A 26591-nucleotide genomic window follows, 5' to 3' on the forward strand; every position below is an offset into this window, starting at 1 on the left:
GGGTGGACGCCGGGAGGAGCGCCCGGCCGATCAAGATCACGCGGGACAAAAAAAATAAAACTGATTTATCTTGATTAGTTCATATGCGGCCCACTTTTTTATGTTTTGGGAGTCATTTTTAGGTATTCTCTTGGATAGATCAATATATTCACCCCTCAAATTTTATTTAGGAATCCTAATAACTAAATTTTAGGGATAGAATTTTCATAGTCTCTTGGTGATGCTCTAATTCTTTTTTTTTCACTCTATCTTTAATCCCTCAAAGAAACAACAGAAAAACAGAAAGTTAAATAAATTTTCTTCGTTATATTTTAGGAGAGCCATGGAGGAGTCCCTACTAAAAAGTTAAATCGATTTCATTCATTATCTCATCTTTTGTCAATTGTCATCGTTAGCCTCGCAGCGACTCGTGATGCTACAAACAATCTCACTACATTGGTGGCGACCGAATCAATCCAAAAATCTCTGTATTCCCTATGGCGAGCAAATTAGGAATGCACCAAACATCTTGGGAAGAATGACTTCTCTTATAGCCAGAGGCGTTCGAGAAGGTAAAGACTAATTTGAAAAAAAGAAAGAAAGAAAGCAATGGCCAACATGTACTCCCCTCTTCCAGATGGAGAGAAGAGGGAAACACTAGACGACTTGAGCAATATGAGATAGAAATGGAGGATTACCATGTAAGTCTCTTTGTATCTGTTTAGTCAGTACATTATTTCTGCATAAAGTGCAGGCAGCTGTCTCTGGGAGACTGGGAAAATATCAAGAAAGAAAGGCGAAGGCTTCTTGTTGAAGAAGCTGAGGATAAACAGCAGGGATGGTTTGTGGTAGATGAGAAAAAGGGTTATACAAATCTTAATAACTCGCAACATAGGGGCCACAGAATGTCTTATCAACCACACGAGGAGATTCCACTTTCAAGAGTTAAATAGAACTAAGTTGAATACTTGTATTTAGAGAACATATTTGTTAGGAAGAAAATACTTCATGGCTCATGATAGAGCCGACAAGAAAGTTGGAGTGACAATCTCAGAACTACACATGATAGTGATCTGATCTATGCCTATTGTTGCTGCTTCTCAAAAATACCGATGCTCAAGTAAACCACCAAAAAAGAACTTACTTGAGTCTATGAATGGTGCTAATCAGCAGTAAAGGTCACCAAAAATCTTACTTGAGCCTATGATTGCTACTAATCTGCGGTGAAAATCACCAAAATGTTGCTGCTGGCCTGCTGTTTCTCAAGCCACAAAAAAGGGAACTTGTAACATTTGCTTTGCTCCTTCTTAGGATGGGCGTTGCTGCCTATGGGAACTTCCCTCCCTTCTTCCTTGAAGCAATCTTCTTCTTGGCTGCATCTGACTTCGGCAGCATCGCATTCAGCATACCATCCATATGAGATGTTAACAGTGCCACCTTGATCTCATAGCCACCAAGGTACAAATTGAGCTCTTTCACACAAGTCCCAGCGATTAGTCCCATAACTTTTCCTTTTAGGCTGAAGACCGGAGAACCCACTAATCTGCAATGCCCATTGAAACCCTTCTCGGCATAGTGGCACGTTCCCAGGAAGTAGCACTCAGAACCATTGATATGGTTGCGTCGAAGGTCGAGTGCAGCGGTTGATTCTGATATGACAAAGCCTGGGATGTGGTATGCAGAGGTTGCTGAAGAAGGGGCAAAAACGACAATAGGTTCGGGCATAACCTGACCACGCATCTTCTTGATTGGTCTGCAGTCTGTGTGCCTTTTCGTCCTAAGAGACAGAACGTATCCCCAGAAGCAAAAGCCGAGGCTTCCCGTTCGATCTGATCAAAGAAACAGATCTTGAGGGTATCCTCTCTGCCTGATGCAAATGACGATTGGGTCAACACGTAAGTGTACTTTCCCTTTGATTTCAACACGCATCCGCTGCAATATTCACCATTGGCGTCACGGACTACGACCATCGATTTCCTTGCTCTCTTCTCTACCGGAATGTCCATGAGTTCTACAGATTGCGAGAGGAAGTAACATAAGGACAAGTACTAAAGTAGGTCTACCGGAATGTCCATGAGTTCTACAGATTGCGAGAGGAAGTAATGTAAGGAGAAGTACTAAAGTAGGTACTAGATATGGGGCAAGATGCAACACGGGGAAGCAGCACACGCACCTTCACCTTCAAGGAGTGGAGGAGCAGCAGGTGACCGGGCCATTTCTCCTCCGGCGGCGACGGCGAAAGGATAAGGCGGCGCAACTCTTTGGTGCGGGAGCGGGAGGAGGGGGGATTAGAGAGAGCGAGGCAGCCGCAGAAAAGAAAACCTAGTGGCCAATATGGACAAAGGGAACATGGGATGGGCCGGGATCGCCAATCGAAGGCCGCAATGGGTAACCAGAGCAGGACGGATAAGGCGCACGGGGATGAATAAGTTTATCCAAGGTCCCTGAACTTGTCAACAAAATCTGATTTTCGCTCTTCAAACGAAAAAAAATACAACGGTGCCTCAACCATCAAAACCGGTGCAATATAGGTCCCATAACGATGTGGATGGCAGTTTTAACTGGCATGGTGCCTAAATGGTTAATTCGATTCGGTTTTAATCTGATTTGGCATTGACGTGGCATATGAAGCAAAATTTAACAATTTTAAAAATAAAATAAAATATATGGGCACACATGTCAGTTGAACGAATAAATCTAAAATAATGGGTTATTTAACTTTTGACCACTTTTAAGATATGACAATTAATTATTTTCCACTCGCTGTCTATGACATGTGGGTTCTATGGCAAATCATTTATCACTATCCATAAGAGTAGCAAATAATTAATTGTTCCAAAAAAAATAATGGGCACCACTTCCTCCACGTCATCTCCTCTCTTTTCTGTCTTCTGCTCGCCAACGCCGCTGGAGAACGGGAGAGTGGTGGAGGTCAGGGGCCAGATCACCAGGTTTCATGCGCCTTCTTCTTCATCTACTCGGCGGCGGCGCTTGCATTCCTCAGCTCGAATGCAGCGCACAACGCGCACCCGTCGGCGAGCGCGCGCGGAGAAGGACAAGGGCGGCGGCCACCGGCCGGCGGGGAGAAGGGCAGGGGGCGGCAGCCATCGGGCGGGGAGGGTGGCGAGCGTGTGCGGAGAGGGAGGAGGCCGGCGAGTGCGCGCGGGCCACGCCCCGTCCTCCGAGTTGGATAGTATAGAGAGGTATACTGCGTAACGTGGGACGATTGTATTGAGCCTCAGGGGACCGGTATATATAGGAGTACATGTGAAGGAGATAAGGAAAGATTATAGATAAGGAAGTAATCCACACAAATCAATCATATCCTAATACATTTCTAACTACCATATACTTTAACATCCCCCCGCAGTCCAAGCGTGAGCAGCGCGGACACTTGGACTGGAGAAGAAACCGGCGAGAGTGCTCAATATCGATGATAGCCCTTTGTGCCGTAGACGATGTAGCCGAGATGAAGTTGTCGTAGTCGTAGTAGCCTGTCGTCGCTGATATTGATGCAGCACAAGTCACCCAATAGTGTGCGGTTGTGGTTCGTGGCAAGGATCACGGCGCCAAGCATGAGAGTGTGCGGGTGTAGGCGAAAAGCCAACAAACACGATGACCAAAAGGAAAAAAAAATAAAGAAAAAGTGAAAGTGCATCTACGACCCCTCATTTATTTTGGTGTTAATGACAACACAATTAGAGGTTCACTAATGCTCTTTGTTGAGATAGATGCAAGGATAAAAAGGAATGGAACTTGAGTTTAAAAGCATTGCGGCATCTTTTGTGGTAATTGTCTTCTAATCCATGTATATCTTGTGTTCTTGAGTATCAGGATGCCGAACTATTAAGAGGGATACCACATGCATATAATTGGTAGAACACTAGTGCTCAAAATCCTGCTTTTGAAGTGTTCTTGTTCTTCTCCTGTCGGACTATCCGATATAAGGTCGGATTGTCTGATACATTGGACTATCTGAAATTTCTCAGAACTTTACTCTCTGTGTTGAATTGCTTTTTATTCCTCTTGAGTGATTTTTTTTATGTCAAATCAGACTATCCGATGTGATCGGACTATCCGATGATACAGAGACTCCGAAATTCAATGGAACTTGAGTCTCTGTGAGAGGATGAAATTCATGATTCAAAAATAACGGACTATCCGATATGGCATCGGACTATCCAATCGATCGGATTGTCCGAAATTCTCCAGAATTTCGTTCTCTGTCTCTGGCTTGCTTGGGGTCAAAAACATCAGACTATCCGATGTCACCTCAAAAATATTCTCTCCCAACGGCCACATTTTGGGGATCTATAAATACCCCCCACCTAACCCTTTTCTAGGGTTACCCAACTCATTCATTTACATTCACTTTGGGTTGAGCTTGGTGCTAAGGTGCTTTGAATCTTTGAGCTCTTTCTCCCTCAATCAAATCCCTCCTCATTCTTTGTGTGGTGGATCTTTGTGGTTGTGGATTTGGTGTTTGAGGGCCTAGTGTGTGTTTCACTCGATCTTGAGCACTAGGGTTTGACCAAGAGTTATGTGGTGTTTGTTACTCTTGGAGGTTGAGGACTCCTAGACGGCTAGGTGTCACTCCCGAGCCACCGATCTACGTGTGGTTGGCCGGGAGAAGTTTGTGAATGCCGGATCTCGCCTCCGCAAGGAAAGAGATACCCCTTAGTGGAAGGAGGAGTGCTTAGTGCAACCTCTTGAGGAAAGGGTTAGCAAAGACCCGGCTCTTAGTGAGCTCCTCAACAGAGAGTAGAATCCCCTCAAGGATTTGAACTCCGGGAACAACTCGGTGAACTTCATCGTTGGTGATATCTCTTCTCCCCCTATTTAGCTTTGCTTTTTGTGCCGCTATAGATCTAGTCGCTGTTTACGCCATACTCTTGTTTGTGCACTAGATCTACTTGTTCTGTTTCTTTAGTGGATCAGACAGTCTGATCCAACATCAGACTATCTGATATTGACTGTGGATCAGACTTTCCGACCCTAACTCAATTTTAGCTTCCGCATAAAGTTTTAAATTAGCCTATTCACCCCCCTCTAGGCCTAATTGACCCTTTCAAAAAGAAATTTAAAAAAAAACACTATGGTAATCACGGTGTGAAGACGTTGGTGATGACGGGCAGACGGTGATGTCGACAATGTTGTTGTAGGCTGGGGCAGCAAAACAACAACATCCTTGATCTCGGTGAAACGACGGCGTGGGCGACGCAAACCGATCTCTGATCGAAAAAAAAACAGCAGCAGCGGCTCAGCTCTTTCGTGTCTCCTGACGCACTAACCGGATGCAGCCATGCATGCATGCCATGGAGGCACACAAATTAGAACCATGCATCTTCGTTACCCATCGTTGCATGCACCAACCAGTTACACCTAAAAGCCTAAACTGATAAGGAAAGACGGACAATTCACTTTATACACTCCAACACTCCCCCTCACGCGAGATCCCCTCAAGTCTCAAGCGTGGAATATTGGAGTGGGCTACAATTATTTTATTTAATTACGTGCCAGTCAGGATTCGAACTCGAGATATCTGGCTCTGATACCATGTTAGATAGTATAGAGAGGTATACTGCGTAATGTGGGACGATTGTATTGAGCCTCAGGAGGCCGGTATATATAGAAGTACATGTAGAGAAGATAAGGAAGTAATCCAGACGAATCAATCCTATTCTAGTACGTTTCTAACATCATATGCTCTAACACTCCGCTGCCGCTGCAGGCCACGCCGGCTCCTCTCCCCCGCGACGCCACCCAAAGTTGCTGCAGGCGTTGTCGCCGCAGCCGTTGCGAGAAACTTCGGTCGCCACCGCCACCGAAAGCTCCTGCAGACGTTGTCATCGTCGTCGCCGCAGCCGTCTCGCGAAGCTGCTGCAGTCGTTACCACCATCGTTTTCATGTGAATCAATCGCCTTCTCCTTCCTGGATTCGCCGATGAGGATGTACGGACTCGCCGGATTCCTTCATCCTGCTGCTCCTGCTTCGCTTCCTTGTAGCCGCCGCCCGCCGTCGACATGAAGCATGTGAATGAAGCATGCTGCAGCCACGCCTGATGTACCAAGACACTGATGAAGGCTTCCACGGATTGTTTGATTGAATCAATTCGCTACTAGTTGGGAGTAGTAGTTGAAGGTTCTGACAGATTCGTCGATTTGGTGATTATTTTTTTCTTGTATTTTTCTGTTCTTTTTTCCTTCTGTATGTATGCAGTTGTTTATAAAAACTGGGTACTACATTAATTTCTTTGGAGGAGTAATAAAATTGTGCCAAGATTTGTCATCCGACCAGTGTGAGTTAGCAGCTTCCATCTAAATCCTAATATATCATATTTTTTCATCTCAGGCAGAGATGCACAAGTGCACAACCAAACATGTAAGATGTGAGGCTGCCAATTCAGATGAAGACCGACTCAAATTAGTCACGTAGGCGCCACGTCAGCTAAAATCGTCATCCAAACAACTAGGGGATATATATTGCACCAGTTTTAACAGTTGAGGGATCCGTTGTATCTGGTTTTCCGGTTGAAGGACGTATATTGAATTCCTTGACAAGTTAAGGGACCTCAGATGAACTTACGCCGCACGGAGATGCTCCAGTCCGTGTGAAGGAATAAGTCTACTTTGCCTCCCTCCACTCCTTTCCCTGTTGAATCACATCCCTCAACATGCAAAACCAAGTATAACCCGTCCTCCAACTCATAAAACCGTTGCAAATCGACTCCTCCAACAGTTTCGTCCTACGTGGCATGTTCAACCCTGTTGACTGGCTGAGTCAGCACGTGGACCCCACATGTCAGTGTCATGTAGAGAACCCTAAAAGTGAGGGTAAAATTGCAAACCCTAAAAAGTAGGGGTAAAACAGCTGTTGGAATTAAAAGTGGGGGTATGGATGCAATTGCCCCCTACTTCTTCTATTTGCACTATAAAAAATATACATTTGATAGAACTATTAATTTTTATTTTATTTTTTAGGTGACCTATAATAGATATTATTTATTAGAAGATTTACATTGCCATATATTTCTATGCAACAAAACTTATATATATACATGTTTATGTTTTCACGTTTCACTCATATTTGTATTATATTCCATGTTCTTATTTGAAACATATATTTTATTTGTATTTCCCAAACATAGTAACATAAATATTTGCATGTATTAAATATTTGACTTATTTTTTTTCTCATCAACTAAAATACATTCAAGTAATTATTTGTTTGATACAGTCATCCTATGAGTTGCATATAATTGACTGAAGTCTGAAGGTATTGTTATGAACTTTAAAAAAACTAGAGGTACCACTTTGTTAATTAACATAATATCTAGGTCTGTACACATTCGAGAATTGCGGTCGTACTTGTTCGCTTGTCACAAGTACTTGGCAATGCATATGGAAACCAAGACAGTACTAGCCCGCCCGGAAATCAACCAAATATTATGTACCGTCCCAATCTAAGTATAAAGCATTTTAACCAGATTGTAAGCAAGGATAAGCAAAGCTAAATTATCTGGGTTTCTATAGTTGAATTATGCCTACATAAAATGGGATATTTGAATAGAAGGGTTATAAATAAATAATTTGTAAAGTATAGGCTTAAAATGATCAAGAGGTGGACAATAACTTGCCTTGCTTGATGTACTGAGATGGATTGATATTATCTAGTAAGTCAGAAGAATCCTCAAGACCTAGGGTTAAATATAAAATTCAAATTCAAAAGAAATTCAAATGAAATCCAAAAATAGGGCAAAATAACATAAAATGAGAATAGCAAAAAAAAAGCTTTAGAAGGTAGAGAATGATTTTAGAAGAATTTTGGTCTAAGTTTCATTAGAATTGGGTTTATATTTAAAAGATATGGGCTTCTAAAGTTTCGAATTCAAATTAAACCGGGAAATTACTAAAGAGTACTGTGCGTGGGTCCCACTGGCCAGTCTCTCTCTTTCTTCTCTTCTTCTACCGCCAGCCGTTCCCCAATTGCGACCGGCGGCGCTAGGGTTGCGGATTGCGGCGGCAATAGAGGGGAAAAGTGGGTACGGGCGGAGAGGGGAGGCTGCTAGGGTTCTCCGGCGATGGTGAGCGGCAGCGGAGGGTTCAATTTCATCTGTGGACGGCATAGCGGCTAGGGTGGCGGCGGTATAATGGTGTCGTGAAGGTGATCTTAGATTTGGTTGTTAGACACAATAGGACATGGGTGCTGGAAGCTTCACTAGGGTTCATGGGATGGGTTGATGGCTATGCCGACCGTCGGCAAGGTGTGGAGGGCATGCGGCCGTGAGCGCCATCATCGGGGGCGATCGAGTTCGGCCGATAGCCGTGTAGGTGATGCAATGGTGCAATGCGACTGGAAAAATGGAACCTAGGTGGTATGTAGATGCTAGAAAACGGAAGAACTCACCGAGTTGGCTTGAAATGGCGAGATGCGGTCGAGAAAACTCCTCGGCGGCAAAAACAGGGCATAGAGGGACGACGGAGCTCGGTCGGACGCGACGAGGTGAAAGTCCACGCAGGGCTCCGGCTAAGCTTCGGATTTGTAGAACATGACTCAACGAATGTGTTTGGTTGATTGGATAGGACGGAGGTTGGGCGGAGTGGTGGGGAAGTAGTCGCGCACAAGGTGCTCAACCGGCGGACAGTGGTGGTTGATGGGGCAAATGGAGAGGCAGGGCTTTGGGGGTAGTGTGGTAATGGTTGATGTTAGAGCATCACCAACAGATTATCTATAATTTTCTCCTAAAAATTTGCTTTTGGGTTTCCTAAACTGAAAATAGGAAGTGAAAAAACTCCTCTCTCCAACAGATAACCTAAATTCAATCCCCAAAACTTAAAAGTGGGCCCGTCTGTTAAACTACCAAGAAAAATTCCATCTTTTTTTTCTTTCACGCGCAGAAAGATCGCTATCTCCCACGCGCGGGAATGAAGGAGAGAGAGGCGGGATTGCGTGATTGGAAGCGACTTTCACGCCCGCATATAAACGGAGCGAGGAACCGGTGGAAGGGAACTCCAAAACTTAGGTAGGAGAGCAAGGGATCTGTTGGAGCTGATTTTTGGACTAAAATCCCTCAAAATTAGTTTTGGGAATCATATAGGTAGACTGTTGGTGATACTCTTAATCGATGATGGATGAGTGAGGGCTTGGGGTCCTATTTATAGGGCTTGGGCGAGCAGATGAGCTCGAGCGCCATCAACGCAATTGATGAGCTCGGTGTTCGGGCATGGCAGGGGTGGCAGAGGGCTGAGAGAGGGAAGGGAAGAGCAAATTGAGTGGCGGGACATCATGTTCAAACATTTACTGACGACAGTGGGGTTTAATCGGGGGCGAAGACAAGCGGCGGCGAGCTGGCGTCCTCCCGGGCTCGACGCACGGCGGCGGCGAGGGGTAAAACAGTCGGCTTGGCGGCGTTCGGTTCGAGTTGAGAGAAGGAAAAGTGACTGTCGACTTTTACCCCAAACGCGTGGCAGAATTTGGTCGTTTTATCCCCGGTAGAAGCAAACTCAGTCTTGGCGTCAGCATCGGGTGGGCACGCACGGCGGCAGGCGGTGTTAAGCTGCGGCGGCGGCCGTCCCGGTTTCTCCTCCGACGAGATTAGTGCAGCGGTATATGGTTGAGGCTCACTGGACGGCGGATGGCATGCACGGGGCGCCAAGGCAGCGCGGCTAGGGGTGGCCACGGTTGTGACAGGACACGTGTCGCACAAGAGATTAAGTCTTTCGCAGGAGCGTAAGACTTCAGTCTTACCAAATTTTCTTCCGGAAAATTGATGGGGAGGCCACGGTTTTAGAGGGTTGTGGTCCCCAAGGACCTAACTTAGACTTTGCCAAAGTTTAGGTGGAGGTTGGGCTGCTGTTGTCGGGCTGACCATTTTATCGAACACCTAGAGTGTGATGAACAGTAAATTCAGAAATTTTGAATATTTTGCCTAAAAGGAATAGAAATTATCTAAGGCCTTTGGATGGGTTTTGCTAAGTTTTTGCACTATAGCAATGTCTCACTAGAATTAGGGTAATCTAAGGAAATTTTCTAAGTTTTGAATTTTGAAAGAAATTTGCTAAAAAAATTAGGGTTTTTGGGTAGGATGGTATAAAGTTGGTTTTAAAGGAATTCTAAAGGGGTATTACTTGAACCAAAGACCAAGGTTAAAAAGGAACTTTTAAAAAAAACTTTGATTAATTCAAGTAAAAAACCAACATAATGCAGTTAAATTTTAGATTAAAATTTGAGGATGTTACAATGATGCATACCTGCTTGATATCCTGGAGAAGAGATTGCACCTTGCCACCGCCATTTGCACCTGCATCTGTAACTCCAACAGTGCTTACCTGAACATAAGAGTTAGCAACAAGCCCCATCGTACATCTAGTTCGCTATCATCAAACAAATCCTTGAGATTTGATAATAACATATTTCCAGCAGTGAACTGTGATTACAAGCATTCAGTTTATATTTAGAACGTTTAGGTTTTTAAGGTGCAAAATTACTAACTGGCCATCAGGAATCTTAATTGGTGAAAGCAGCAAGCTTTCTGGATGGAGGATGAGCCACATCATCCAGAATAGAAGAACCGTTGGATGGATCTAGTAAAAGAAAATACACCGTTGAATCTATACATATGTAATATATGTTGGACCTATCAAGACCCTCATTTATGAGAATAGAAATCCATTGGACCAATCAAGAAGCTTCTGGACAAAAAAGTTGACACTATGTTTGGTTAATTAATCTCTAGATTAAATAAAGAAAAAAAAATAAGGCTCAGCTATAAATTCATACTGAATTTATTAACCTCTATGATTATCCTCCATAAGTGATTTGTAGCAAATTAGCATTAGATCACGTTCCATTTCTCCATATGCAATGACTCAGCATCTATGATGCACTGATACTTCACTTTCTTGCCGTACCGGTATCCGATACGTCCGATACTCCGTCGATACATATGCTTGGGATGTTTTTTGAATTATAGAGAAAAACAAAGAAAAAACAATTGCTAACAAGTTCCCTTTAAAAACATGTCAAAACGTATGTTTGGAATGTTTTTGAATTAAACGTATGTTTATAATGTTTTTGTAAAGGACGTAACTACAGAGCTAGTGCTAAACCAGATACCAAGAGGCACCATCCACCTATACTTTAAATACAATTTTTTCTTCAATTACTCATCCGATCTACAATCCGATTACACCGTTGTGTTCGTAACAATTAAATCTTTACAACAAGATCTCACATGATTATATTTTGATAAAAAATCACAAATTACTTTTATGATATGTCTAAATTACTTTTAGATTTCACTAAGTTACTTCTTAGATATATAAAACTAAATTCAGTAAAACCTAAAATTAATTTACATATATTATAATAGTAACTTAGAACAAAACGAAGATAACTTTAGCATGTCATTTGAAGTAAATCCGTTGTATAGATAAAAACACACACACACACACACACACACACACACACACATATATATATATATATATATATATATATATATATATATATATATATGTATATATACTGGATTTTTCACATTTTGGTCCTTTTGAAAAACTTATTTCGCAAGTAGACCCCTAGAAAAACTTATCCCAAAAATGGTCCTTTTTGGGGCGCCAGCCTCTTTGGCGCCGTCCCCCTGCCGACGTGGCGGGGCGATGCTGAGGTGGCTAGGGGGAGTGCGCCAGAGTGGCTGGTGCCCCCCCCCCCCCGAATTTTTTTATTTTTGTTTTATTTGTTTGATATTTTTTTCACGCTTAGGGACACACAAGAACCAACCATAGAAAAATTGAACTCAAATGAATGTAATATGTGACATGTAGAATTTTTCCTCTCCTCTCCTCTCTCCGAACGAGTGCAGAGGAGAGAGATGTGCAACTTTTTTATTTTTATTTTATTTTTTTGATATTTTTTTCACACTTAGGAACTCACAGGAACCAACCATGTAAAAAATAAACTCAAACGGACGAAATATGTGGCATATGGAATTTTCCAAAGCTCCACCGAAAAACTTCTTTCCTCAAAAACACAATCTTGCAAGCGGAATTTGGAGGTTTTAATATCGCCGAACCCGGCAAAGCGGGGGAGAATCGGATGTAACTTTTTCTGTAGATGTCCGTGCATATATTATTTGCCTGATTCCGAGTCCGTATGAGAAAGTTATGCCTATTTTAATAGATGACATATTTTGTCCATTTCGATAGAGTTTTGGAAAATTCTACATGTCACATATTTTGTCCGTTTGAGTTTATTTTTTATACGGTTGGTTCCTATGTTCTCCTAAGTGTGAAAAAAATATCAAAAAAATAAAATAAAAATAAAAAAATTGCATCTCTATGTACTTTTTAACTTATATATGTCATTTCATGTGGTTATATTTTGAATTAGATTAAGTAATTTCATATAGTGGTAGAGTGCATTATGTTTAACATGCTGATCAAAGGGTTTTACTAAAAGAGTTATGGTCTAATTTTAGTGAAAGTGCAAAGTAGACTAAGTGGTATGCTAGATATTTTCAGACTTAGCTAAGTGGTAGTTCGAGTTTAAATTTTTTTTTGTGGTTGGTTGTATCGTGATCCTGAGTGTGAAAAAACATCCGAAAAAATAAAATAAAAATGACACTGTTGCAACTCCATACAGAGAAACAGGAATGGAGGCGGCGGCGCCAGCCATGCTGGCGCCCTCCTCCCTGGGGCGGCGCCAGCATGGCTGGCGCCCTCCTCCTGCCACGTCGGTTCGCGTGCGCCACGGTGGCAGGAGGACGGCGCCAGAGTGGCTAGCGGCGCCGTCCCATTGGACGGGGCCGCCAGCCACTCTGGCGCCCCAAAAAGGACCAGTTCTGAGATAAGTTTTTTCAGGACTCTATTTGCGAAATAAGTTTTTCAAAAGGACCAAAATGTGATATATATATATATATATATATATATATATATATATATATATATATATATATATATATATATATATATATATATATATAGAGAGAGAGAGAGAGAGAGAGAGACACACACACGGTCACGCTACGTGACGCGAGTCACAGGCGATGCACGCCAGCTAAGCCGTAGCGCCACTCAGAGCGAGAGCCCGCATTCCCAGCGTACAGACCCGCCACCTCATCCCCATCCTGCAGGTGCAAACAGAGTAAAAAAATTACCGTGGGGCAAATCAGTTACAGTGGTTGGTTTATGAGAGAAACACGTGATTATCGACCACCCTGCTCCCCTCCCCCGCAACAGACAACTGAGTAAAAAAATTACTCATTACAAAATTTGTCTTGGAGCGGGCGTAATTGAAGTTAAAAAATTACTCATAGGGGTTGACTACTGTGGTACGTTTCAATGAAATATACACGTGACAGGCGATCCTTCCAGCGAAAAAATCTTCTTGCCGTCGGTGAAATTTTTACTAATGGGTATTTTTGTTCGGTATATGATAGTAAATTTTTAACTAATCAATATTTCTTCTATAAACGTAATATCCAGAGCAATTTATTAACTCAGGGATTCTTGTGCTGCTCAGTTTGCGAGTAAAATTTTAACTCATATTGACATAGATGAATATTGGGCGTCCATTTTTCGATCCAACGGTAGTTTCTACGTTTGCATTACATATAAGGTTTGCACTACATATTTTTTCCCTATAATACTTATTAGGGTTAGTAATGTTTTTACTTCTATATATTTTAAACATCACTCTCAGTATGTTCATAGTAATATACTTACTCAATCTGTCCGTAAAAAAGTGAGTGAAAATTTTTAAGCCATCAACATACTAGTATCATTATCCTTTTATGGGGCATATTTTGACACATACAGTCAATATTAGATTATGGAGTATTACGTTTAATCATATGCATATCAATCGTACAAAAAATCACCCGTGCGTAACAAACTACAGAACCAACAAAGAGAAAAAAAGGAAACGGAACCCCCGTCCACGGGAGGATAGAAACAGCAGAGATACGGATGACCCGAGAAGCACGCCGTACGTGGTGGTGCTGCATGCGCTAGGCTCCCTCCAGATCCAGCGCAGCAACCAGCGTCTACATCGGCCTCTTGCCCTATACGCATCGACGCTGGCCTGGAAGCTAATCGCCGGGCCTGAAGACCGTCGCCGCCGCACAAGGTGGAAAGCAACCTTCCCCTCCATTCCAGCTTGAACGTTGTTTCAGGGCCACCACTGCCACTGGCCGCCTACTCGTGTGCTCCCTGAACCGTGCTCCCTGAACCGACCATGAGGCACGCCATGGACGACGTAGCCGGCCGCCGCCACCCTCACGGGCTCCGAAGAATGACCACCGGCGCCGGCCTTCAGATCGGGCACCTTCAAGAGGGAGGCAGCCCGACGCCACCAATCGCCCTCTCCTACCTGGATGCATGACGACACCACCCCTCACCGATGGATCTCCTCGCCACCACTCGGGGCTCGGCCTCCACGCCATCGCCCCAACGAGCAGACCGGTCACCCGTCGCCGCTCTATCCCCAATTTCTCAGATCCGAAAAAAATGAAAGAGGACGGGAGTATGAATGGGGGTTTGGATACGGTGAGATGGTTATGGATGATATAAATAGAATTATTGGCGTGAGTAAAAAAATTACTATTGTTTGGGCTGGAGCGTTGACAGGGTGGGTTGGGGGTGGCTCTTGGTGGTGCGCGAGTTTATTGGAGTGGGGGTAGGGGTACAGGGGTGGGATTGAGATTGATCGTCGATGAGTTAAATTTTAACTATATATAGAACTACTAAGAAGTTGGATAACATCAAGTTAAAAATTTACTCGAACTACGAGAGTGAGGGGAGGGGGCGCAGGGGTGGGATAAGACTGATCGTCGGTAAGTTAAATTTTAACTGTGTACTACGGACCTGGTGGGAGCGTGGATGGGTGGGGCTGGAGGCTGTTTCAGGTGCTGTTTAATATGTAGCACCTTAGGGTGTTGTATAGTAGTTATATATATATATATATATAAAAGTTGTTCAATGAAAAAAAGCATTAATTAAAGTTACTTTCTTTTTTTATAACTTACTTCTATAATATATGTAAATTACTTTTAGGCTTTACTGAATTTACTTTTATATGTCTAAGAAGTAACTTAGTGAAATCTAAAAGTAATTTGTGATTTTTCATCAAAATATAATCATGTGAGATCTTGTTGTAAAGATTTAATTATTACGAATACAACGGTGAAATCGGATGAATAATTTAAGAGAAAATTTTATTTAAAGCATAGATGATAGTAATATTTCCCTTACTTGCTCAATGGATTAATAGCAACCAAAACTCCTAAAGTACTAGCGCATGGGTGTCTCTAGTTAAAGACTAGATTTACGGTTTTGTAAACGTATGCTTGGGATGTTTTTTGAATTATTATAAAAAACGTATGTTTGGAATGTTTTTTTGAATTATAGAGAAAAACAAAGAAAAAACAAGAAAAATTGTCTAAGCCCAGGTTCGAACTGGGACCTCTAATTAGGAAACCTATAAAGGCTGGCGGGCTGGGGCGACGCTGGGGTGTGCCACGTTGGATTTTACCGTGACGAAGTTACCGTGCACGCGGTGAAATTTTGTAAAAAAGCCCTCCAGTTTGTGCGTAATTCAATCGAGGTCCCCCACGAAAAGTTCATTTGAAGAGTCAGTTCACGGATAGGCCCTTAAAAAAGTCGGATATTGCATGCGAAAGAGAGAAAATTCACGAATTAGGACCGCGCTCTAAAACGTGGAAGCCCAGGGGTTTTTTCGAAAAACGACGCCCTAACCCACTCACCCCTAACCCTAGCCTATAGGTGTCCAAACGGGCGGCACGGCCCGGCTCGGCACGGGCACGGGTCCGGCACGGCCCGTTTCGGCACGGCCCGTTAGGCACGGCTGATGAAACGGGCCGTGCCGTGCCGGCCCACATGCCGAGCCGCCGGCCCAAGCACGGCCCGTGGATGGCCGGGCCGTGCCCGTGCCGGCACGGCACGCCTGCGGCCCACGGGCCGTTCGGGGCACGGCGGCCCGTGAAGGCAGGCCGGCAGGCGGCAGCTGAGCTGCACTGGCCGCCAGGCCGCCAGCCGCCAGGCCGCCAGTGCACAGTGTTTTTTTTTAAAAAAAGCAAAGGAAATGTATAAGGAAAAAAAATTAAAAATGGAAATAAAATGTTTAAAAAAAAGTAATGATTTACTAATGTTAAAAAATGAAAAAATGGTATTTAAAAAATGGAAATAAAAGTTTTTAAAAAAGTAATGATTTGCTAATGTTAAAAAAAAGAAAAAATGGTATTTTTTTGTTGTGTTGAAAAATTTAAAAATATAGATTGTGATTCATTATTTTGAAATAATTTAAAGATAAATCCACACTTGCGAAAATATTGCAAAAGAATTTGTTAAAAATAGTAATGACTTTTATTGATGTTTATATCATTACAGGATACAATGATACATGCTGCCTCGTTAAAAACTTTGTCATGTAAAAACTCATAGGGGAAAATGAGAAAACCATGACAAAGAAAAGAGTACAACTCAAAGGTCAGAACTACTTCTAACAAAATTCTACTGGGGTTGGTCTGGATCTAGGTAGAGTTGCTCGAACTGGGCGGCCAATTCTTGGTTGTCCGCAGTGTATTGGGCATGTTGTCGAGCAAGCTCCCAGTCTTTAACGCTTAGTAGCATTTCGACGTGGTCGCTGCGCAGAGTCGTCCTCCGGTCTTCGATGATTCGGCCGCATAGACTGAAGGCCGATTCGGAGGACACCGTCGACACGGGCACCGTCAACACATCCCGTGCTAGTTTTGAAAGCACAGGATATGTTATCTTGTGGTCATTCCACCACCCGAGGACGTTGAAATCTTGTGCTTCGTGGTGGATGGCGTCGCTGTCCAAATAACCGGACAACTCTTCGGCCACAACATGCGAAGAGGCGTCTCCACTTGTAGCCGACGAACTGCCACCACCTTGGATTGAAGACGATCCACCCCAAATCCTACCCCACTGTATCTTCTTCTTACCTGTAGTGGGGATAGGAGGGGGTCTCTGCTGGCGAACTTCCTGAAACTTTACTTCATATCTTCCAAAAACCTCATATAATTTACGTCTAACCTCAGTATAAAAAGAACTATAATCTACACCTATAGTATCTCCAACAAGTGATAAAATAGCAGACAATCCCCTTAATTTACACCTAGGATCTAAAACAAAAGCAAAAGCATACAACATAGGTATATTTTTCCAATATTTCAAATATTTTTGTTTCATGTGAAAGACAGGTTCAGTTAGAACGTCATCATTTTCGTATTCTTTAAATAAAGTAGCAATTTCAAGAAGGTTGTGCAAAATTATATTAGCAGTTGGATAATAAACTTGTGACAAAGTTAGAGTACAATCATAAAAAGTTTCTAGAAATTGGTGAAATTTTTGGACAATTGCCCAAACATGCTCGTTCAGTACTGAAGACCCGTCACTGTTTCTTGGGCCACCACGTGACTGAACAAAATCAGAAAGTAAACTACTATAAGGTAAAACAACTTTTAACATTAAATACGTTGCATTCCACCGATGCTCTGCATCGGTGGCAAACTTACGAGCTTTCACACCGGCCGCATTGCAAAACCTCTTCCATGCAGCAATCCGCGGGTTAGAAGCAGTTAACCACGCGATTGCTTGACGAACAGCATCGATGTGGTCACCTACCCTCTTCATGCCAGTCTTAACAATCAAATTAATTATATGACATGCACAACGCTGATGGAGTAGAAAAGATTGAGCATACACACAAAATAAAGGTTGCAATATTTCAATAGCCCTAGAATTAGCAGATGCATTATCTAGGGTGACAGCAAATATTTTATCAGCAAGATTAAATTCATTAATTACTCCCTAATTCTTTCAGCTATGTTTTCTCCTGTATGTGAGACATCTATTAACCTAAGCCCTAAAACTCTCTTTTGTAATTGCCAATCATCATCAACAAAATGAACAACTACGCTAAGATAATCCTCTCTAGCTCTACTACTCCATATATCTGAAGTAACACTAACAGAGAAAGTACATGTACTAAACAGTTCCTTAAGTGCAGTTGCTTCCTTGTGATAAACATTCTCTAAATCTCTAGTTGATGTTTGCCTACTCACAGCTTTAAACCTAGGGTTATGAGATTGCTGAATGTAATGTTCAAAAGCAGGGGACTCCCCAAAGTTCAGGGGTAAATCTTGCCTGGCGATTAACCGGACAAGAGATTCCCGAGCAACCATGGGATCGTACTCCCAACTGCGTACCGTACCGTCTGGGTTTACCATAAGTTGCTGCTGCCGGAGTTGTATTCCTTGCTTCTTGGCACACGACTCCGCATGGCGCTTGAGGTGACCTGTACCACCAGAAGAACGAGCAGATAAAATTTGCCTACATATTCTACAACGGGCTTTCGATACCTCCCTTCCGTCGGGGCATGTTTCCTTTATCTCGTCGAAGTTTTGCCACACACCGGAGGTTCTCAATCTCTTCGAGCCGGTGTGTGTCGAAACACTTCCGCTCGCGGTTCCGGAAAATCCTTCCGAAGCTGTCGCCGCCTGAACCGGTACCTCCTCAACGACAGCCGTATGAACCGGTACCTCCTCCACAGATGGTGGAGTTGGAGCCGATCCGGAGGTATCGTCAAACCTCGACATGTAGTTGGGGTCGAAATCACCCAAGGTGAACGACGGCGACTGGTATGGAAAGTTCGGATCCATTCTGAAAATTTAAACCGACATAAACAAATTTTCGAATATTTATTGAATTCACAAACACAATACAAATAATACACAAATTTGAATATTACTTACATCTTTCCAACCGCGAGCTCTTCAAACCTCTGCGATCAAACTGTTGAACTACGAAACTAATTTTGATTTTTGACAAAATTTGAGCAAATTTTGTCAAAATAAAAAAAAAATGCACACTTGAGAACAAAGAGAGCACTTAAAACACTTGAGAGCACAAGATGAGGAGTGTGGGATGAGGAGAAATGGCTGGGGTTCATGCCCTATTTATAGGGCGAAATTTGAGATTTTTTGGAATTTTTTCGAAATTTTTATGAATTTTTTAGCCTCCCAACGGTTATTTTCAAATTTGAACGGTCAAATAGCCGTTAGTGCCACGTGGCGCCTTCCCATTCGACCGCCGCCCGCCCTGTCCCTGCTTTCGGCCTGGCGCGTGCGCCGCTGGCCCGCTTTCGGCCTGACGGGCCGCCGGCGAAACGGGCCGTGCCGTGCCGCGGGCCGTGCCGTGCCGTGCCGCTACAGTAGCCGTGCCGTGCCGTGCCGGCCCGCGGGCTCGGCCAGCGGCCCAAGCACGGCACGGCTACTCGTGCCGTGCCGGCACGGCCCGTTACTGTAGCAGGCCGTGCCGGGCCGTGCCTGCTACAGGTTCGGCCGTGCCCCGGGCCGCCCGTTTGGCCCGGCCCGTTTGGCCACCTCTACCCTAGCCGCTGCTCACGCTCTTTCCTCTCTCTCGTCTTTTCCTCTCCCTCTCCAGCTCCCGCTGCCGCCGGCTCGTGCCGCCTCCGCCTCCCCCTCGTGCCGCCCTCGACGACGCCCGTGGCCCTCCTCGACGACCATAGTAAAAAAACCCGTACCGGTGGTCGACCCGGTGATCTCGTTGGTTCACTGGTTCACCGGTCGGACCACTGGGTCAGCCGGTTCAATGCTGAACCGAAGGCATATGACTATTATATGTTTTCTATTAGACAGGATGAGTTAGCTAGCTAAATGGTAAGCATGATAAGGTCTCGACGCACAGGTTATGGGTTCAAATCCCTTCCCACGCATGTTTTCTCTCCTATTTTGCATAAAATGTAAATGGGCCGTGGGGTAGGATGATGGGCCTTACAAGTCCAGCCCCAAGTGTTAGCCCAACTTGCAATGAACCACCTGTTCTTATGAGCCCGGTTCACCGGTTTTCAACAAAAACCGGCCAGTTCACCCGGTTCTTACCGGGTCAAATGCACGAGCGGTCTTTTTATTGAACCGACCGGTGAGAGACCTGGTTCCGGTTTTTGCCGGTTCAACCGCCGGGCCCGTCCGCTTTTTTACACTATGGGTTCCACCTGGTTCACACGCGCGGGGGCGGCGGACGGAGGGAGGGACGGCGCCGCTCGGGAGAGGGAGCGGGAGCGCGTGCGTCGCCGGTGGCCGAGCCGAGCCGAGCTGCGTCGCGGTGGTGCTCTCCGCGGGCGGCGAGATTCAGCCCTGACCCGAGGAAGGTGAGGGGAATTCTTCCTCGGGGGTGGGTTTGGTGCATTCCGTGGTGTGAGATGCGGGGGATGAACAAGGCTTTCGGGGTTTGGGATGTCGCGGGGATTTGGGGGCGGTGGGTGGTTTTCGGCTGGGAATTTGCGGATTTCGTGGCTGCTAGTGGTGTTCCCGTGGCTTTACGAACAGATGTATATGCTTGATCTCGTGCGGCTTTCCCTTCTATCCCTCTCTCCATGGTTTGCTCGCGTTGGGGGGTTTCGAAAAATTTTCCCTACTGTTAGTCCTCGATTCTGGTCGTCGGCATGGTGGCGGTCGCCTCCGCCTCCCCGCTCACCGCCGCGGCGGCGCCCTCCATGTGCTGCTCGCCGCCCGCCTTCCTCCCTCTCCGTGCGCACCGCAGGAGGATTTTCCGCGCGGAGGCGATGAAGACGCAGCAGGAGAAGAAGCAGACCGAGGTGGCCGTCGAGGAGTCCTTCCCCTTCAGGGAGACGGCTCCTCCTGATGAGCCGCTGGTCACCGCCGAGGAGAGCTGGGTGGTTAAGCTCGAACAGTCTGTGAACATTTTCCTCACGGTGATTTCCACGAGTCAAATCGGATTAACATCAAATTTGAGGCAGATTTTGTTCAAATTCAGATTTTCATTGCTGTAACCACACACATATTCCTGTTCTATTCGCAGGAGTCAGTCATCACGATACTTGATGGATTGTACCGTGACCGCAACTACGCTAGATTTTTCGTCTTGGAGACGATTGCTAGGGTGCCGTATTTTGGTGAGGATCTCGTCGTACATGCTCGCTATAGCCTGCAGGTCTCTGAATTTCACAATATACAAGTATGGTTCCTACACAGTAATGTTTCGGTTACTGTTTCACTGACTGCCTGACTATTGAACAGCGTTTATCTCTATGCTTCACATGTATGAAACATTTGGCTGGTGGAGGAGAGCTGATTATATAAAGGTGCACTTTGCTGAGAGCTGGAATGAGTTCCATCACCTCTTAATCATGGAAGTACGTCTCTAGCTCTTTCTGTCTGCACATCAGTGCATTTATATATGCTGTTTCTTCCTGTTTTGATGTCCTTTTAGATTATGTTAGCTGTTAGCATATCCCGTTTTCTTTAACTGAATATAATCTTTAAAGGAATTCAACCTACTGCTTATTGACACATTATCTGTTTTTTTTTAATATTTTGGTTATGGTCTTTGATGTTCTGACTTTATTCCTCATCTTGGTTCATATTAGGAATTGGGTGGCAACTCTTTATGAGTTGATCGTTTTCTTGCATGGTTTGCTGCATTTTTTTACTACTTCATGACTGTTGCGATGTCACGAGCCCCGGCGTAAGAACGTATGGGATATGAATGTGTGATTGGCGGTGGACGAGGGGGTTTGGTGGAACGACGACCCGTGATGAACAGCAAGGGATGAGCAAATAGAGAATAGGAGATGAGAGAACTAGAGATTGAATCTGCTTAATTAAACGCCACCGAAACTGTGCCTCTAAATAGGCGTACACGAATTAACCAATGTGCTAAAAACAAGCTAACAAACTGATAAACAGACTAACAATCTGAACTCATCCAATCGCCGCACTGTAGTCATCCGGCACGCAGCTTCCGCGCGCTACTCCGCCGTTCCGCCCGGCGACGCTTGCGGAACCACACGCCCTCTGCGACGATACGTAATCCCGACCATGACATGCGATGTACATGGTGAGCCCAAGAATGGCATGTAAGTGTGCACCTATGCCAATTATGAAGTAAAACACTTCATTTTTATTTCCATGCCTTTTATGTAATGATAACGCTTGGAATTGTTTATCTTATATACATACCGCTTTTCTGAATGTGTTGAGAGGCATGCGTACTCAACCTATGACAAGTTTATTAAGCTCCATGAAGGTAATAAAACGTTGATGGATTTGACATCTCTCCTGTCGTGCAAAATTTTATCATGACAACTAGACATCTCAAAATTTTTGTTGCTTTATCTAGGTTGGACAGACTTTGTAAACCAAAGTGGAAATGAGGGGACCGGGAAAACTAAGTATTTACTTTTTTTATAGGGATAAGTTTATGCCTACCTTTTGTCACAGATTGCCCTTGTGTGAATAATTTGATACATGCGCCAGTGAACTTATGTTATATCAGCTATTTACTTCAATTATTGGCAATCAGGATTCAGGCATGGTGTTTATTTTAGTTTTATAGGTATCGTGTGCATAAATTCAAAAACATGTATTATTCTTCCATTTTTGATTAAGATGTCGGCTCTGGTATCCTTTTATGATGTACTATATTTAGATTTTTTTTCCGTCCTACATAGTGGTTACTTGAATTGTGGGAGAGTTGAAACATACCTGAAAAAATTAGCAAAGCTAGATCCCCTAAGGTCTGAACACCAAACTGGTAGACTCTTTGCATTACTATCCATTCAGAAGTTGATGCATTGTACATTTTAAAGGGTGCATTTTAATAAACCAAAATGTTGAACACTGCAACCAATAACACCATGTCTACCCGACCTGTCCACCAACTAGAAATTTACAGGAACATCACACTCTGTCAATTATATTTACGTATTTCTTGGCAAAATAACATCCTGATCTGACCTTTGACTGCAGAAATGTAGCTGATGCCATGCCTGCATGCCACCCATGAGTGGCATACCTAATATCAATATCAAGGAATGACTTCCTGTAGTGCTCTTCTTCCTTGAGAGCACACGCAATAAGCTATCAAAGAGTATACAGCTTTTCCAAGAAAACGAAAGGTAGAGATTTTTTTTATCAAATATATCAACACATGACCTATTTGTTGACTTGAAAAGGAGGATTGGTTATACTTCAGGTTTCTTGGTCCTTGAAGTGGGAATTGGATATGCAAACTGACAGCTCCTTTTCTGTTTGTGGTGCAGGGAACGACAGAGAATTGCCACTCTCTAACCCAAGAAATATCACAGGTATCTGAAGCAAATCACTCTCTAACGTTACTGTTTTTTTATTCTGTTCTAATTTTATCTGGCTAGGAAGTGGGAACTATCGGGCGCTGGAATATTGCTGCTTCTTTGAAGCTCCTTTTTTTTCTGTCACAAAAACTATTTCGTCGAAGTAAATGGATGGTTAATTCGAAATGTGCCCATCTTGACGAAAGGAGCCTAGCACTACCACCACATGGCCATGGTAGGCTGAGTCCAGAATAGAGATTAGATTCCCCAATCCATGACATGCAATTCGCAAAGGTGATACTCAGATTGTGTACTGTCAAGAGAATGGTTTCCTGACTTTACCATCCACAACAGAGTCACACTAATGTAATATTTTTATGTACCATTATACTACAACATTTTTATTTTCCATCAAGTTTTTATTCCTCATGTTCTTCACATCCTCTGTGCTTCTCTGGTGATTTACATGGTATTACTTCATGAATTTACAGACATTTATTTTCTCCATGTTTTTTCCCCATGTATCTATATTCACACTGCTGAACTTTGCATTCTATTTTGCAGTTGCAAGATCTTGGCAGCACACTTATTGAGTTGTGGAACCTAATGGACACACCAACTGCTGAACAGAAATGCTTTGACCATGTTACGTCTTTGATTTCAGTCTCACCAAATACAAAAATGCCCCAAGGATGCCTTGCACGTGAACTTATTGAGAAGTTTACAATTGATCGACCATTTTATGTTCTTTTGCTTTATTTGGATTGTCATTGAAGCTAACTTAATTTTTCTGTAAAATCCGGTTGAGGTTAAGAGGTTGAATTCTTCTGATCATTGTCAATACAACTATAGCGATTCATTGAGGGTAAGAGCTCACATAACTTTTATGTGCTTTACTAATCTTTTTCGTTATACCTTCCATATTTGATTACTATGCAGTAGTAATTATTTTTCTGATCATTGTCAACACGACTACAAATATATTTTATAGTAGAACCTCTCATGAATTACACTGAAAAACAAAGGCCGAATCATCGCCTGCACAATTGATCTTTAATAAATTGAACCTGCCCACACTACCTGTATGTGCCACAGTTCTATATAGAAATTTCGTGATTAGCTACGTTATGTAATACCTACACCAACCATCCTATAATACTATCACTATAATTTCATTGTACCAATATCTACTATTAACACCACTATTCGCTTTTATCACCGGCACCTTCCACACATAAAAATACTTATAGACAAATTTTCATACAGGTGGACATTCAACGAATTATGTTTCTGCGCAAAAAATGTACAAGCCACACCTGATCTAAAAAATTACATCAATGTTATTAAGCGTTTCCTACAGCATTCGAGCAAATTCTATGCTGAGACTGTTAACAGGACATTCCTTATGCAGAATAGAGTTGTAAGTTCGTACACCTCCTGTTCATTCCTTCAAATTTATAATACATACTGCTCGTTTTTTCTGCGCACCACAGAAAACTAACATAACATCCCAGTTGCAGTACTTTGCTAAAGAATTTTCAGAGGTACATCGAACCACTGATGCACAACAGAAAAACAATCAACATTTAGGTCCAAGTAGCAGGAGGCATTTCAACCGAGATGATTCTGAACATGTCACCAGACGGGCGCTGCAACTTGGTGAAAGGATGGGCAGATTTCGCAACAAATAAGAACATATCTCGGATCAGTCTGCATCTTCCACTTCTATAAAACAACTTACTTGGAAGCTACTATCGATGTTCTCTAACCAACATAAGAATGCTCTTAGTCATGCTGGAGGCATCCTTTTGTTACCAGTAAACACGGACATCACCATGGACATGCACCGCTCTCCGCCCCTGCCACTATTACTATACTAATTAGTTCTGCGCCTTATGTGCTTATCACATAGTTTATGCTCTTCTGCAGATGTCAGGCTCCATCTATATATATCTACTTATTACTATTAGAGGCCAGTACAATGCCTGTATCAACACTCCTGTGCTAACTGGTAGATACTTTTGATGCACCTGTTTACAAGTGTTTATATACTACTCTATGAAATGAACTTATGCACCGCAAGTGGTTAAATTCTGACCATGTTTCGTCAGATCTGTTTACATTGTTTCTTTACCTTCACTTGCTCCAGCTGCTTACGTACAGAAATCACCACTGTTTCCTGCTTCGTTTCTTTGTTGGCCGTTCAGGCGGCGCGCAAAGGCGCGCCCCAGGCTCTAGTACCTCTAATACGTGAGACTAGTGTGGTAACCGACTACACCACCCAAACTTGCCGATTTAGACTTGGCAAAGAATTTACATATACATTTTTTCTACTCGTTTCTTAAGTTTAGTAAGGGTATCTACTCATCTGCCATGGCATGTTGTTTCTGCTTCTTAAGCTCCTGACCTAACTTAATTCGCAGAGAGCAATTCAGGGAAAACATCTATGAAACAATTCATGGCACGTTTAATTTAGATTATTACCATGAACTGTCTACTAGATTATAAGGCTACATTAAATATTTTAAGAAAAAAAATTAACAACAAAAATAAAACAAATGATTTAAGCAAATACAACAGAAACTTTTTTTAAAATTTTTTTAAAGCATGTAACAAATAATATGTTTCAATAAATCCAACAATAAGTTGAAAGACGGGACCTAAACTATCATTCCACCTATGGAGTAGAGGAATTATATTGAAATTTATCAGGGTTATGGATACCACATACCTAATAGTAGTTGACTGAATCTCGGCAGGACTCATCACATACCATGTCTTATACAGAAACAACCTTCAGATATAGGAGGAGTTTCGCACAAGGAAGGATGAATAAAGTTCTACATGGAAACGACAAGGACTACTCGGATTGTATCCATATTGGTTTCCCTAGTTCTACTTGGACAAGGGGACACCTATAGGTATAAATATAAGGCCCCCTAGGAGGAGATGGGATACGGAACAATAGATCAAGACACAAGATCAACATACCAGCCAACACGCCGCCAAATATCAACATCAGAGATTAGCTTAGACAAACCCTATCCGGTACCTGCGGGGGCCGGCAAGAGGGGTCAAGCACTATCTCTGATCTCAACGAGTTCGTGCTCGAGGAAGAAGACTACCCTGTCGTCGACTACGAGTTGGGTTATCTAGCCGTCAAGTCGACGACAGCCAGATATGTTATCCCACATATTGTATTTGTGTGATCCAAATGAATAAAGAGCAACACCGGCTTCAGCCAACAGGATGTAGGGTTATTACTTGACAATTTAGGGGCTCGAACCTGTGTAAAAATCCTCGTCTCCGTCTCTTTTACCTAAGTCTCGCGTATATCCTAGTACTAACGATCCCCATACTATGCAAATACTAGAATCGCGACATCAAACGTCGACAGAATTTGTTCAGAAGAAAAAAACTTAAAAATATAAGGGATAAAACTACTACTAAGTGCA

General features: G+C 43.3%; 1 protein-coding gene and 1 long non-coding RNA gene across 9 annotated transcripts; one reads left to right on the forward strand and one right to left on the reverse strand.

Moving 5' to 3' along the window:
- Positions 1-929: 929 nt before the first annotated feature.
- On the reverse strand, positions 930-2287 carry LOC4334772 (uncharacterized). The gene is made up of 2 exons (XR_001544280.3): positions 2153-2287; positions 930-1990 (listed from the first exon to the last, which is right to left on the reverse strand). It is a non-coding gene; the product is annotated as an uncharacterized lncRNA (long non-coding RNA).
- A 17771-nt stretch (positions 2288-20058) lies between these two features.
- LOC9266028 (ubiquinol oxidase 4, chloroplastic/chromoplastic) lies at positions 20059-25246 on the forward strand. Of its 8 annotated transcripts, none has more exons than XM_066308955.1 (8): positions 20059-20757; positions 20865-20996; positions 21083-21198; positions 22814-22962; positions 23107-23151; positions 23701-24001; positions 24403-24556; positions 24651-25246. In XM_066308955.1, the coding sequence occupies exons 1-3, from the start codon at positions 20488-20490 to the stop codon at positions 21143-21145; spliced, it is 465 nt and encodes a 154-aa protein (XP_066165052.1). In that variant the 5' UTR covers positions 20059-20487; the 3' UTR covers positions 21146-21198; positions 22814-22962; positions 23107-23151; positions 23701-24001; positions 24403-24556; positions 24651-25246. The 8 variants fall into 8 exon arrangements, with proteins under 8 accessions (XP_066165052.1, XP_066165053.1, XP_066165048.1 ...); XM_066308956.1 differs by having other exon boundaries at positions 24657-25246; XM_066308951.1 differs by having other exon boundaries at positions 20865-20958.
- Positions 25247-26591: the final 1345 nt, after the last annotated feature.

The sequence above is a fragment of the Oryza sativa genome, chromosome 3 (genome assembly GCF_034140825.1).
Source record: "Oryza sativa Japonica Group chromosome 3, ASM3414082v1".
NCBI classification, from domain to species: domain Eukaryota; kingdom Viridiplantae; phylum Streptophyta; class Magnoliopsida; order Poales; family Poaceae; genus Oryza; species Oryza sativa.

Coding starts and splice junctions, on each gene's coding strand:
- LOC9266028 (XM_066308950.1), top strand. CDS start 20,488: ATGGTGGCGGTCGCCTCCGCCTCCCCGCTCACCGCCGCGGCGGCGCCC. Junction 20,758..20,864: donor CTGTGAACATTTTCCTCACG/GTGATTTCCACG, acceptor TTCTATTCGCAG/GAGTCAGTCATCACGATACT. Junction 21,199..21,788: donor ATCACCTCTTAATCATGGAA/GTACGTCTCTAG, acceptor GCCGCACTGTAG/TCATCCGGCACGCAGCTTCC.